This window comes from Gossypium hirsutum, chromosome A12 (assembly GCF_007990345.1).
Source record: "Gossypium hirsutum isolate 1008001.06 chromosome A12, Gossypium_hirsutum_v2.1, whole genome shotgun sequence".
NCBI lineage: Eukaryota > Viridiplantae > Streptophyta > Magnoliopsida > Malvales > Malvaceae > Gossypium > Gossypium hirsutum.
The window spans coordinates 1914803-1931138 of record NC_053435.1 but is presented as its reverse complement, the minus strand read 5'-3'; the positions used below and the strand labels follow the sequence as shown (position 1 = coordinate 1931138).

The following is a 16336-nucleotide window of genomic DNA, read 5'->3' as shown; positions in this document are numbered from 1 at the left end:
AATAGAGTGGCTGATGATATACATGTTTAATAGTATGTATGATTAAGTAGTAACTATCACATGAAAACTAAGAAAAATGTGAAAGTAACTTAAAAACAAATTCAAGTATCAGAAATAACGGGATTTTGAAAAATCACAAGAAATTTTAGAGACATGGGTTGATGGTGAATAATATATGAAATTAAAGCTCGTTGTGTCTATTTTCATATGGAATAAGCAAAACAGGTAAAGGTTTTGTATTTTATAGGGTATCTGAGTTTTGGTGAAATAGGGCCAGAGCGATTTCTGGATCCCCTATTCCAACTTTATAAATTCACCATAAATTTTACAAAAATAATTAGGTTGTTTACTTTACATGGTTAGAATCTTTATTGAATCTAGTTTTAATAGAAACAAATCGTATAGTCATATGAATTTTGTACAGAGAGAAAAGTGGTTCGTAGTAAGTAGAGGCCAGTGCAGTCGAATTCTGAAACAGGGGTAACTTTAACTAATAAACTATACTAATTGGCTAATTCAAAAATTCTAGAAAAAATTTAGTAGATAGATATATGAGTCTACTTTCAGGAAAAATTTATGGATCTTAATTTTGAGTTTTGAAACTCGAGAAATGAATTTTTAAGAAATCATGATGCAGAAAAATAGTTTATTCCGAAAATTAAAATAAGTGGTTTAGAGTTGTTTAAAAGGTAAGATAAGTTTAGTAACACCTCAAGCTTGACTCCGGTGACGGTTTCAAGCGTGGGGGTGTTACATTTATTGGTATCAGAGCAGGTTTAGTCAGTTCTCAGAACAGTTAGTGTGAGTAAAAGTCTAGCTATACATGCCATACCTGTATTTTGATAGTGTGACGACTCCTGACGATTTTTTGATATTTTGTTTTATAGTAATGGATCCCGAGCGAGCTGGTGATGATGATGTAGAAAGTAATGTGCCTGCTCCCGCGGAAGAGGCAGCGCCATCTGAGAATAGGTCAGTAACAATTAATCAGGGAGGAGTGACTCGAGAAGCTCTCTTTTAAGATTTGAATGATTTGTTTGCCGAGTTCGTTCGTACGAATCCGACAGTTAGACCTCCACCCCCTCATGATTCTCAGGCTACCCATGTAGCTCAAGCTCCCCCAGTCACAGGTACAGTGATAAGAGAAAAGCCACAGGTTGATAGAATCAGGAAACAAGGGGCAGAAGAGTTCCAAGCAACAAAAGATGATGATGCAGAAAGAGCAGAATTTTGGTTAGAAAATACTATCAGAGTCTTTGACGAATTATCTTGTACACCCGAGGAATGTATGAAATGTGCAGTATCACTTCTTAGAGACTCAGCCTACTACTGGTGGAAGACACTTGTATCAGTTGTAACAAAGGAGAAGGTCACTTGGGATTTCTTTCAGGAGGAATTTCGTAAAAAGTACATCAGTCAGAGGTTTATTGACCAGAAGAGAAAGGAATTCCTGGAATTGAAACAAGGTAATATGACAGTGACCGATTATGAGTGCGAATTTTTCAGGCTTAGTAAATATGCTCGAGAATGTGTGTCCACAGAGGCTATTATGTGTAAAAGGTTTGGGTTAAATAATAATATCCGACTGTCAGTGGGTGTCCTAGAAATAAAAGAGTTCATTATTTTAGTTGAGAGCCTGTAAGGCAGAGGAGCTGTTAAAAACAAAAGGCAAAGTTGAGATAGAGACACAAGATACAAAGAAGAGACAGATGAGCAGGTCATTCCAGGCTACATCCAAAAGACCAAAGGAGTTTTCTACCAGATCTAGTTTCTCAGCCGGATATTCTAGTCAGAATAGAGGCAGCAGATTTAAGGATTCGAAGGCTCAGAACACCTCGACTGCGAGTGTAGGTAATGTTAGACAGGGTAGATCAGGGTGTTCACGGTGTGGTAGACTTCATTATGGTCCTTGTCGGGCAGGCGAAAATGTTTGTTATAAATGCGGTGCTCCAGATCATTTTGTACGAGAATGTCCAGAGGTGGCTAATCGAGAGATAACACAGAGTGCTAGATCCAGAAATGCTCCTACTAGAGGCAGATCACCGAGGCAACTGGGATTAAGAGCAAGTAACAGAGGTACCTCAAGAGATTCGGCTGTGAGACCAGATGTTAGAGCCCCTGCAAGGACTTATGCTATTCGTGTACGCGAAGAGGCATCCTTCCCCGATGTGATTACGGGTATATTTTCTCTATATGATATTAATATCATTGCTTTGATTGATCCGGGTTCAACTCATTCATATGTTTGCAAGAAATTGATGTCTAGTACAAGTATGCCTATAGAATCTACAGAATTTGTGATTAAAGTATCGAATCCATTAGGCAAGCATGTATTAGTAGATAAAGCAATTAAGGAACAAAAGTATTGCACTTGTAAAAGTACTATGGAATAGACATGGGGTAGACAAGGATACATGGGAACCCGAAGAGGCTTACGAAAATAGTACCCAAATCTCTTCACAGGTAAGATTTTCGGGGACGAAAATCCCTAAAGGGGGAGAGAAATGTAATATCCCGAAATAGGGCCTAAACGGAATAGTGGTTGCGAAACCACAAATTTGAGGTATAAAAATTTATTTTATTATTATTTTGAGGTTCATGATATGATTGCATGATTGTGTGAAAATTTCGTGATGAAATTCTATGTATAAAGTGCTTAAGTTGAGATTAAGGACTAAATCGAATAATTTGCAAAACTTGCATTCTAGAAGTTTTTAGTATGAAATTGCTTTGGAATATTAATTAGGAGGGTTTAAATAAAAATTTAACCAATTTCTAAGTTCATGGACAAAATAGGACATGGATGGAATTTTTGAAAGTTTAATAAGGAAGGGCATTTTGGTCATTTGGATATTAAATGAAATAAAAAGGGAAAAATAACACAAAATTCATCATCTTCTTCATTAGCACAAAATTTCAAGGGTTCTCCATAGCTAGGGTTTTCTTCAAGCTTTCAAGCTCCATAGTAAGTGATTCCAAGCCCCGTTTTTAATGTTCTTTACGTTTTCGGAGTCCCGGTAGCTCGATAAAGCTTATGCTAGCAATAATTTAAGTTAGGGTTCATATTTGGAAAAATACCCATAGGTTAAAAGTGTTTATTTTGATGTTTTATGATCAAATATGAGGTTTTCAATTATGTTAGACAACTTGTGCTACTCGGTTTTAAGTGAAAACGAGTAAAATGGCTTAATCGGTAAAAATACCTAATAGTCATAAGTACATGTTAGAGTGTGAATTTGATGTTGTCATAGAAGGGAAAAATGATCATCATGTCATAAAACATAAGAAAATAGGATGAAGTTTAAATTACGAGCCTTGGGGAAAAAGTGCAAATATGTGAAAGTTTAGGGGCAAAAATGTAATTTTTCCAAAGTTTGGGTCAAGGACTGTTTTGATAAATGTGAATATTAAATAAGTTAAATTTGCTATTATAGATCAAGAAGAGCGAAATTCGGGAGTAGATCGGGGAAAAGAAAAAGTAAAGGACTAAATTGTAAAGTTTAGTCACATTTTGTATCGAGGTAAGTTTACAGTAAATAAATGCAATATTATTTTATTTTACATTATTATTGTCAATTTCCAGCATTTATATACTTATTTTCTTTGAATATTTAAAGTCGAATTAAAGGCGAAGTGACAGAGAAAAAGCATTAGGAAGCCCCGTTTGAACCTTAAGAATGTTAGGATATTGGGGTTGACAGGATAGGACAGGACAGAAATGAGCCATGTAAGTCCATATCAGATATATGGCTTTGGAGACAGGAATGAGCCATGTAAGCCCATATTAGATATATATATATGGCATTGGAGACAGGAATAATTCATGTAAGTCCATGTCAAAGACATGGCATTGGCAGGATATTGATAGACAGGAATGACCCTAATATCCTTAGTATTCCGAGTGGTTCAACGGGTCATTGTACACATTAAATTACAGTGAATTATCAGTAAAAGGGAAGGTAGATTATATTTATGAATAGTGAAAGGTCAGGTAAGAAAGAAGGTAAGTGAGTAAAGAAGAAGGTAAAAAATGAGAAGTAAAGAAAGTTTATGAGGCTAGGTGACATTATGTATAATTATTCATTATGTTGAATGTTGTAATTTATTTGCTTGTAAGCTTACTAAGCCTAGTGCTTACTCTCTTTATTTTCTTTTTCTTATAGTTTTTATCAAGCCACTCGGGGATCGAAGGAAACGTCGGAGACCCAATCACACTATCGAAGAAATCACATTGGTATAGTTAGACGTTTTGTTTTGTGTATGGCATGTATAGGAACTTGGTTTCTTTTGATATGATATGATCAATGAATGATGTGTAAATACTTACTAGTGATTAGCTAATAGTGTGGCTGATGATATACATGTTTAATAGTATGTATGATTAAGTAGTAACTATCACATGAAAACTAAGAAAAATGTGAAAGTAACTTAAAAATAGATTCAAGTATCAGAAATAACGGGATTTTGAAAAATCACAAGAAATTGTAGAGACATTGGTTGATGGTGAATAATATATGAAATTAAAGCTCGTTGTGTCTATTTTCATATGGAATAAGCAAAACAGGTAAAGGTTTTGTATTTTATAGGGTATCTGAGTTTTGGTGAAATAGGGCCAGAGCGATTTCTGGATCCCCTGTTCCAACTTTAGAAATTCACCATAAATTTTAAAAAAGTAATTAGGTGGTGTACTTTACATGGTTAGAATCCTTATTGAATCTAGTTTTAATAGAAGCAAACGGTATAGTCATATGATTTTTGTACAGAGAGAAAAGTGGTTCGTAGTAAGTAGAGACAAGTGCAGTTGAATTCTGAAACAGGGGTAACTTTAACTAATAAACTGTACTAATTGGCTAATTCAAAAATTCTAGAAAAAATTTAGTAGATATATGTATGAGTCTAGTTTCAGGAAAAATTTACTGATCTTAATTTTGAGTTTTGAAACTCGAGAAATGAATTTTTAAGCAACCATGACGCAGAAAAACAGTTTATTCCGAAAATTAAAATAAGTGGTTTAGAGTTGTTTAAAAGGTAAGATAAGTTTAGTAACACCTCAAGCTTGACTCCGATGACGGTTTCGGGCGTGGGGGTGTTACAGTTACGATTGTTTATACTAACAAATTAGAGCACTCCATCTACAATGTTGATGTCTACAAACACCAACCTTCTTTATTTTTAACTCTTTCTTTCTCTTAGCAAAATTGAGCATCATAGAACTAAGCTTTATAACCTCGCATTCGATTTTATTAATGGCAATCAGCTTGACTCGCTTTGGGCAATCTCGTATCATATGCAAGCCATCACATAAAAAGGCACTTACTTGTTGAAGATCCACTTCCTTGTTAATGGCCTCCCATTCTTAGATTTGAATTGTCCTTCTTTACCTCCCCCATCATTGGCTTTATCCTTAGGCTTGGAAGACTCAGACTTGTCTAACTTTTATATTGTGCTTGATCAAAGGCTCAAATGTACTTATGGCTTTGGTAAGATCCTGGACACCTCTCTACCACGACTTTTTTTTTGCCCAGGGTTTCATTCCATTCAAGAAGGAAAATAATGTCTTCTTCTCAAATTAGCATCAATTCATTAAATTCTCTAACATACTCTCGAATAGTGCCTTGTTATATAAGTCATCATAACTAACACAAGCATCATCTTTGACATAGTCAATGTAAAACTATTGTCTAAAACTCTACCCAAATCCCAATATTGATGTTGTCACACTTTTTTGTCTATGCACCTATGACGCCACTACAAAAATGATATCAATAAAATACATAGAAACAATATTTGCCTAGGCGATATCATTATTGTTGCCAACAATGCGGAAGTATTACTCCATCCCACATAAAAAGTTATCCACATCTTTCATAAACCTGGTTCCCTTAAACTCTTTCAGCTTTAGGGCTTCAATATTATGCTTGGGTGTCACAATTAACACACCATTACCGATGATTGCTTTTCAAAAAATAAGCTCCACCTTGAGCTTGTCCATCTCTTTCCTAAAAGCCTTAATCATGACTCCAAGAGCATTATTTTTCAATTGAGCATGTCTATTGTCATGTTAAAAGCACTTCGCATCTCATCCTTAAGCTTATCTCCAACAAAGTCTAGCTCTTTGTGCAACCCTCAATAGTTTCAAGGCTTTCCTTCATATCTCTCATGAATTCCTTGAGTTTGACTACTTTTCCATCCATTGCTGACAATTCTTAACCTTTCTATAAGTCTCTGAGATCGCATGTGTCCAACCTTTTGCCTCAAACATCATCTCAAAATCAACACCTTAACCAAATCATAAGCTTTGATACCAACTTTCATGGGTCCAATCTTAATTGAACAAACTGTGTGGCCTTAGGTAAGTAATTTACTTCCATGTTACTTAAGTTAGCTTAAACTCTCAAATTAAGAATCTTAAAAAGTACTTGAAGCCACTAAAGCTAAATAACTGCTAAAGCACACAAAAAAAAGGCAAGAAAAGTAAAATTACTTGAGAAAAGAAAAGTAAATGTAAAAAGTGTATTTGATTACAAATAATGAACGATACCAATAAGGCCAAGGGAGGCCTTCAGTTATAGTTAATTCCCCTCAATTTAATAGCATAAATTGAGTTACATCGATGACTAAGATTTAAATCTATCTGTAAGATCAAACTCTGAGAATCTATCTGTAAGATCAAACTCTGAGAAATGGAACTATGTATTATCTTAATCTATTAGAATTCAAATTAATTTGATAAATTATAAATTATTGGAGTGTTTATCGATTCATTTGACTTCAAGAAAATAGACCTTCCAAAAACTCCGAGAATTTAGTCAATTTTATTGTATTAAAGTAAGCTAAAATTACTCATAAGAACAACTTGGGACAATGATACACACCCTTTTATTAGGCCATGTCACTTTAATGTTGTTGTAATGTAATGTAGGCAAACTGGTCATTTGTCTTAGACCATGGTGTTGGATCTGCTGCCTTAGTTGTAGTATATTTTTTTGTATATTTTTATTTTTTGAACAAATTGGTTTAATAAAAAATCTATAAATTACATTAATACCCTTGCATACTGTCCTCAATGGTTTTTGCATGCAAAGCAAAATGGAAACAAATATTGGCTCAATGGTTGTCTAGCGTTTAACTAATACTAAGCAGTATTATGTGGCCAGATCGTAATATGAAAACACAACTTGTATTAGTAGACGAACCTAAACATGTCCTTAGTCTAATTGGAAACGAGCAAACTAATTGAAGACTAATATATCGTCTATCAAGTTCAACTGGGGAGATGTTTTTTCTTAAGCATCAGAGCGGATGACTCCCAAAAGATAGAGACATAGATGTGACTAACTGGACTGACAATACACCGGACAGGATCCAATTAGAATACATTCTAAATTCGTTTATGGATTTATTCACTTGTGACATTCATAGTATGACATGCCTTAATCCTAGGTGGATTATGGAATATGTATGTGTGACTTGTATACTTTGATGTAAGTAAAAGTCTGAGTTCAAATAGATAAGGAATTGAAAGTTGGTGCATTGGGTATACGACATCTAAAGTATGTAACATTATTCATAGTAGTGGAATTCATAACCTAATAAATGGGTAAATGATATCCACTCATTGGCATTACATGATAAATGAAAAGTAAACGTGGTCACGAGTCGTTTTTCTTTGTGATAAATGACTTAATTACTATTTGATAGTAATTAACTTTTCATGAAGGAATGTGTAATGGTTACCATGAGATAAAATAGTATCGTATTGAGAGAATGAATTTATCTCAAAGAGATTAAAGATATCTTATGAGGGTAACACACTTATGACAAGATTATTGGACGAGCACTGATTGGGTAGCTTTTGTAATGGTATGTAACTAGGGAGAGCTCAGTAACAATACTATAGTAGAATGATTTCGTGACTAAATGAGTTTATAATTAATAGGCGAAAAGTTGGAACTTAATTATAAATCATTTAAGCCCTAATTATATATGTCCAACCAGTCCCTCCGCTAGCTTGCTGAAACTAGAAATGAAGTGCATGTAGAATCAAATAAATAAAAACGGATGGAAATGATAACGTTAGATAAATAGGTCACATTCAGAAATTAATATGTTTTTTCACTAAGTATAGAAACGACTTGAGAATTAATTTAAGTTTTCTGAATTATTATTTGATCAAATAATTGAAGTTCGAAAATAGAATTAAATTAAGTGGTCATTGTGGATACGTTAAATATGGAAATTAAATATATTTTTCATAGTTATTTTTAAGGTAGAGTTGTCATGACTTTAACGGAATTAGAATTGGATTGAGAAAATTATTTAATTAGAAAACTCATTTATCTAGTTAAATTAATTTAATAACTAATATTTATTTTGCGAAATAGGAAAACATATATGGGGTTAGATCAAATTATAAAGTATTAGGTTAAAAGTCCAAAAAGCACATATAATTACACCTAACACAGAAAAAGCCCAAAAATATTTAACTAGGGCATGCCACCCCCTTCTTCTATTTAAACTAGAAGGTTAGTTTTTCTATTAAATAAATATTCTTTGTGTTCTACTGATTTAACCAAGATTCTTCAATCTCTCTCTATAAATAGATGAAACTGGTAGAGCTATTAACACAAGTTTCACAACAATTTTCAATATTTTTATTCTACTCAGAAATAATAAGAATTTATTTTCTAAGTATAAATTCTATTTTCTGCGAATAACAATTCTACCAGTTTCTATTGAGAGAGAATTACTTTTCTATTGAAAGTGATAAATTGTTTCTGGTTCTATGTTTAATTCGTGATTGTTTAAGCCTATACTCGAAGGGATTCATGGTACGAAAATAATGGAGAAGGTTGTTCGGTTGAAAGACAGGAACGTCTAGGATTCGTGTCGCTCAAAGCACAAGTATTTTTAGAAAAGTTTATTGCTATAAATATTACAAATCAACCTAAATTTTCAAATTTTTAATTTTTGCTATGTCAAAAAATCATTTTTTAAACCATATTTTTCCAACACACGATGTGGCCTATTCCATATATTAAGATTGAGATTGTGGGTTCAGAAAGTCTTATGCACCTAGGTTAGCTACGTCCTCCAACACCGGCCTTGGGCCATCATTCATATATCATCTCAACTTAATTACCATTTCATGAATGCTTTGGTACACTTATATAATAATAATAATAATAATAATAATTGTGGGTGGAAAATGAGTTTATTTGGGATTAAACTTAAACTTTCATACTTACAATATAATATTTTTATCATTAGATTAAAAAAATGGATAATACGAATAACACAGCACGGAATTACAAGAAAAAAAATAAAATAGACTCATAATTGCTCGAGCTAAATACTTGAGTAACATATCTATGCAAATAAACATTTTGGTGGAAAGTTCAAAAGAAAATGTTTTCTGTTTCAACCATTGACTCTCCATTAGTGAAAGTTCCTCCTAGTAGTATCCAACTTCTTGCCTTTTAGGTTAATTATTGAGCATTATTATAAATTTCTTGAATGATTCTTTAACTACCAAGTTTCTTCTCTTTTTTTTTTTGGAATAAACTACAAGAACCAATGGAGAAGTAAGAATTATACATCAAAAAAGTTCCTTCTTGCATTTTAATAATCTAATTTTAAAAAATTTAACATTCACTAAATATAAATTCCTAACTTTTTATTTTCTTTTATCTTATATGAAAAATCAAATGGAACAATCATTTTCCAAAAGAAATGCATTATTATTTAGCATTATTATTGTTGGTCGTAAATTAAAGTGGGTTTGTTTGACTAATATTTGGTGAATGAATGGAGGAATCCATAAATGATATCCATTGTCCTACCAAAATGAAGGGAAGCATCCATAAATTTCTAATTTTAAGTGGGTTTGTTTGACTATTATTTGAAACTTTTGGTTGCTGCATTCTAACATTATGAGGTCCCAACAAGGAGTGGAATAGTATATTATTTAGGCAACAGGGTACGGATCCAACCAATCATAAATAATAGAAAAACAGACTAGTGAAAATTAAGGGAGTTTAAATGGTCGGTTTAGTTATTAACTGAATTGAATTACTATTAATTAAATTATTCGAGATGTAAAAATTTTAATTGTTAATCGAACCAATTTTTTTTTTCAAATACATTAACCAAATTAAAATATTTCGGTTAATTCGGTTAGTTAAAATAATTATAAAACATATAAAATATATATTGCTAATGTTCATTTTTTTAATAGTTCAAAAAATATATATTATTTATAAAATATATTATTTATTACGATTAATATAAAAAATAATAGTTCGAAAAATATATTGCTAATATAAATAATATATTATATAAAATATATTATTTATTTAAGTTAATTAAGTTAATTACCCTATTTCGAACCAAACTAACTGAACTAAATTCAGTCATCGATCGATCAACCAAATTAGATCAGTTTGGTCGAGATGAGACTTCCCGAACGAGAGGAACAGTCGTTGAAATATACATATCGAACTCCGGAAATGAGCTCTTCGAACCAAATCCAAAGAAGGAAAACCTACTCTTATCAAATACAACATGTCTTGAAATGATAATCTTACCATCCGGTAGAAGACATTGATAGCCCTTGTGTTGAGTACTATAACCCAAAAACGTGGAAGGTTGCGACCGAAACTCCAACTTATGTGTCGCAAACGGACGTAAGGATAACAGCAACAACCAAAAACCCGTAAATGATTATATGTGGGATCATGTCCATAAACGGCCTTAAAAGGAGATTGTCCTTGTAAAACCGCAGTAGGAAGACAATTGATTAGATGAACTGCACAACAAAATGCATACCCCCAATACTCTATGGACAAACTTGCTTGGACCAATACCGTAATGCCCGTTTTAACAATGTGTCGATGTTTGCACTCAGCTACTCCATTTTGTTTGGAAGTATAAGGGCAAGTTAATCGATGAACAATCCTTTAAGACGCAAGAACAGACATGAAAGCCCGGTACTCTCCACCCCAGTCACTCTGAAGTTGTTTGATGGGCTTGTTAAACTGTGTTATGATTAGCTGATGGAATCGTGTGAAGCATTCTATTGCTTGAGACTTTTGACTAACCAAATAAATCCATGCAAATCTAGTGCATACATAAATAAACGAAACATAATACCTATTATTATCACATGCAACGGCCCTAGGTCCCCAAAGATCAGAAACAATCAAGTCAAAAACTTGATATGTAGTAGTTGACATAGAAAAAGGCAATTTATGCGACCTCTCTTTTTGACATGCGGTGCATATACCATCAAGACAACATTAATTGTAAACAATATTACATTTTTTTTAAAATATTCTTAACAACGGAAGTAGACAAGTGGCCAAGGCAGTTATGCCACAAAGCAAACACAAGACATCCCACAGTCTTATTTTGGATCTTCATATGATCAACATACGGATCCTCAGCAGGAACTGAAAAGTGATATAGTCCATCACGAATGTGGCCCCTCAGCAAATTTTCTCGGGTCTTGATGTCCTTAATAACACAATGCGTTGGATGAAACTCAAAAAATACATCATTATCATTAGCAAATTGAGATACCGACAAGAAATTCTTTTGTATGCTTGGCACACACAATACACTGGACAAACATAGCAATTTAGATGGAGTGGGTAAAATACCATTACCGATTGACGAAATCTGAGCAGGGGTTCCATCAGAGGACATACCTGAGTACGGTGTGGTATCACGTAGCGCCGGCATGTCCCGGCAGACATGATGACTAGCACCAAAATCAGGGTACCAGGATGTGGAACCAACAGGCATCGGGATGTAGGAATCATTTTCACCAGCAATAGATCCAACTTGAGCAGTGTTGATATGGGACTCGGAAGTGTCAGAATAATCAGATGCATGTAGATCACCGACTCGAGGAAGCCCAATGCACGTATTAAAGCCTAAGTATATGCGGGCTCGTGGTTTTGTGTGCCAAAGAATCGAGACACCACCCGTCGGTCCAGTATTCAGCCCGAGATCCCACGAAGGACCAACTTACACATGATTAGAAGATGGCCTAGGACTACAATTTTCTTTATCACACGGCCCATGACCATAAGGCAACCCAATAGAATGGCCAAATTTACGCTTAGGATGTCCAAAATCACGCCCAATTATAGGCGGCCCATTAGGCCTAGGCATATGTTCCAAAGCCAACTTACGTGGATCAAAATAATGATGTTGACCAAAATTTTCTTAATTTTGACCAACATTAGAATAATAGCTAACCCTAAGGGCACGTTTGGTTCGCTGTATTGGATTAGAGGTGTATTGGAATAGAGGTGTATTGGATTAGAGGTGTATTGGAATAGATGTGTAATAGCAAATCAACTGTTTGGTTGAATGTAATGGAATAGAGGCGTAATAGTAATCTTGTGTTTGGTTGAATGGAATAGAGGTGTAATAGCATAATGGAAAAAACTAAAATGACTAGAATACCCTTAGCATAAATTGGTTTAGGTAAATAATTATTGTTATTGTTATTAAATTTTAATAAGATTATTAATATCAATAATAAATAATTTAATCATATTTTAACATAATTATTATTAAATATATTATAATTAAAATATATAATTTAATAAAATTCTTAATAATCAATATTCTTATATGAATTTATATACTCATTTCCTTTTATATATTAATATACCACATTAACCAGTTTATATTTATATCAATGGCAAAAAAAATTTGGGAGAAGATTCTTGAGGACGGCTTTTGTTTGCAAATAACATCATTCATTCTGTGGGGAAAAAATTATGAATGAGCCTGCTTATTAATTACCTTTTTTATTTTGTACTGAAGTAGTTGCCACTGGTTCAAAAGTCGATATATATGTAATATTATTAAAATAATATTTTTTATTTTAATTATTTAAAAATATTTTTAATTAATGCAGTGTATATGAATATACACATTTAATTAGTTTTATTTTTAATAAAATTTTTCTAATTTATTCATTCAATTTTAATCACCTTACAATTTATTCATTGTATTATATTTACAGATCCAATTTTAATATATTGAATATTTGTTTTTTAATCAAGTTCTTTACTTGATTATATCTAATGTTCCAATTTTAAAAATTCGAATATGTATGTGCATGCACATTTATACCAGAATACATATTGAAAGAGAGAATGTGTGAAGGGCAAATGGCTTGATACATAATAGAAGGTCAAACCAGAAGATAATTAAAATTTATTACACATCATACTCAATCAAGTGCTTTTAAGAAAGAAATTGATTTATAACACACATGGACATGCATAAATAAATAAGCAAGGAAAGAAAAGGGAATTACTTTCTATCACTCAAAAGGTCAAAGAGTTTTCCACCATATATCTCAAAATAGCTAAGCCACAATTTAAATCTCTGACTGTGATAAACTGGCTGATGCAAGAATCTAATGAGGTCTTGTGCAGCTCTGAGAGGTAATGGCTGCATGACATCATCATCATTTGCAAGCCGAGCTAGATCGAAAGCCCTCTGTCTTGTAATGAGTTCAAGAAGCATGACACCGTAGCCAAAAACATCAGTTTTCTCTAATGACTTTCCAATTGATAGGTATTCAGGAGCTATGTGACCAATTGTGCCACGAACAGCAGTTGTGACGTGCGTATCTTTGTAGTCCATTAATTTGGCCAACCCAAAGTCTCCGACAACTGCTTCAAATTCCTCATCCAACAATATATTTGCAGCCTTTACATCACGGTGTATAATCTTAGGGTCACAATGATCATGCAAATATGCAAGCCCCCTTGCAGCTCCTAATGCAATCCGTTTCCTTACAGCCCAATCAAGTGGTGCTTGAGATTCCGGACGTTCTAGACAATGTAAAAATCAGATCAATAGATGGTCCATTGTAACAAGAGTTCAAAAAGTATTTGGCATCCACGAATTTCTAACAATTCCACTTCGATTCAAAGACAATCCACATTCACCAAGCACATAAATTTAAAAATAACAAATGTTATAATACAAGTTTCCAGTAGGTGATCAGTAGCTCAGAATATCATCTCAAACTGAAGAAGCAAAAGAGAAGATATTTGATAATTGAGGCTAACAATAGATTTAATAATTAACAGTCAGAAAAAAATTGGCAACCTGAAGAACATACATATGATAAATGGCGCACCAAATACAAAGAGCATAGCACAAATGTGAAACATGAGACTAAAGAAATAAACGAGGAGAAAATGCCAGTACCTCTTAAACAGGAACCTAAAGCCATCTTAGGCAATATTATAATCAAATTTTAGATCTGAGCTCAAAGGCACCTTCTTAAAAAACAGACCCAGATGTAAAAAAGCTCAGGATCAGCAATATACCAAAAAATTGGCAAATGCAAAGAAAAATACAAAGGAATATCTCAACTCCCAATCAAATATCTATATAAATACAAATAAAAGTGAAACAGGCCTCAAAGTTAAGCACAATTAAAAGCTAATAATAATTAATAATAATAATAATAAAATCGAGAACAAACCTGATGGAATTGGAGCTGTAGGTGTGATAGGAGGCGGCGGAGCAGGTGGAGGATTATTCAACCGATTATTAGCAAAACTGTGAACAAAAGAAGCAGCAATTCAAGAGGCTAGCCTAAGAGTACAGATATGATAAAACAGTGGCGACGAGGATCAGAAGTTAGGGTGAGAGAAACATGAAATAGCATAAGAGAAAAACCTGATGGGAGTGAAGAGTGAAAAGGAACCATTAACTGGAATATCTCCTTCTAGCTTATTGTTTGAAAGATCCCTGCATGGCATAATACAACATCCCGCACCATTTAAAATACTGTAAAGAAGATTTATTTCATCACATAAACAGATAACAACAAAGAAGTTAAAATCATATCATGAAAACATTTAAAATACTGTAAAGCGCTAAAGCTCCACTATAACTTGAAAGATTCAAAACAACAAACAGGGTTCAAGACGACAACAGACATGGATGAAGACAACGCATTGGTTAATTTAACCAAACTGGATATCGAGAATTAGAACTTAAAATTGTATCGAAAACTTTCGCATAAATTAGTAAGCGTGCAAGTATCTCTCCAGTCAAGCCAATTACAGCACCAAAGCTAATTGAAATTTAAAACAAACAGTCAACCTTATGCCACTGCTAAACCAATCCAATAGCTACTAAATTCATCTAATTTGAATCATATACATTAAATTTAACAATAATTCCATTTGCAAAGTTCAAAGTTCAAACAAGAAAATAAGAGGAAATAATCATGACGAACCTTCCGCATTTCCTGAAACTCTGAAAACCAAATCCAACACCAAAATCAACTGTAAACAAACGGAGATTAACCGCTCCATCATTCTAATTCCGACTATCAAAGAGCTAAATCTCACATATTGATCGTTAATCGAATCAAGTAGCAAAAAAAAAAAGGAAACTAAAGAAGAAATTAACAAACGAAAGAAAATAGAGAGAAAGAGAGGGAAAATTTAGTGTTTGGTAAGAGGGAAAACGAAAGAAAACAAAGGAAAAGGCAAGAAAATAAACTGGGACCAAATCGGCAGAAAAGAAAAGCAATGAAACAAGGAAGCAAATCGGATGAAGGTGGAAAACAGAAGAGAAACAAAGGGGATCGGGGGAGGGTAAAAGAGGGAGGGTTTGCTGAAGCGTCACCTAATCTGGGCAGAAGGGGGGGAATAGAAATCGGTGCTTTTCACCGATTAGGAAAGTAACGGAATACACGCGTATTAGCAATATGCTGAACCAAACGGCGGATTAGAGAGGTATTAGGTGGGGCCCACCGATTAGAGGTGTATTGGCATAGCCAATACACCAAACCAAACAAGCTGTAAGGGCACGTTTGGTTCGCTGTATTGGATTAGAGGTGTATTGGATTAGAGGTGTATTGGATTAGAGGTGTAATGGAATAGATGTGTAATAGCAAATCAACTGTTTGGTTGAATGTAATGGAATAGAGGCGTAATAGTAAAACTGTGTTTGGTTGAATGTAATAGAGGTGTAATAGCATAATGGAAAAAACTAAAATGACCAGAATACCCTTAGCATAAATTTGTTTTGGTAAATGATTATTGTTATTGTTATTTAAATTTTAATAAGATTATTTATTATCAAAAATAAATAATTTAATCATATTTAAACATAATTATTATTTAATATATTTTAATTAAAATATATAATTTAATAAAATTCTTAATAATTAGCAGAAATTTGTTTTGGTAAATTATTTTATTTAAATTTTAATAAGATTATTAATATCAATAATAAATAATTTACTCATATTTAAACATAATTATTATTAAATATATTT

The 16336-nt window shown here is 33.1% G+C and overlaps 1 protein-coding gene across 1 annotated transcript; it reads right to left on the bottom strand.

Moving 5' to 3' along the window:
- Positions 1-13215: 13215 nt before the first annotated feature.
- On the bottom strand, positions 13216-15365 carry LOC107939276 (BRASSINOSTEROID INSENSITIVE 1-associated receptor kinase 1). The gene is made up of 5 exons (XM_016872583.2): positions 15287-15365; positions 15112-15121; positions 14722-14793; positions 14525-14601; positions 13216-13862 (listed from the first exon to the last, which is right to left on the bottom strand). Exons 1-5 carry the CDS (start codon positions 15363-15365, stop codon positions 13336-13338), a joined length of 765 nt encoding a protein of 254 aa, XP_016728072.2. The 3' UTR covers positions 13216-13335.
- Positions 15366-16336: the final 971 nt, after the last annotated feature.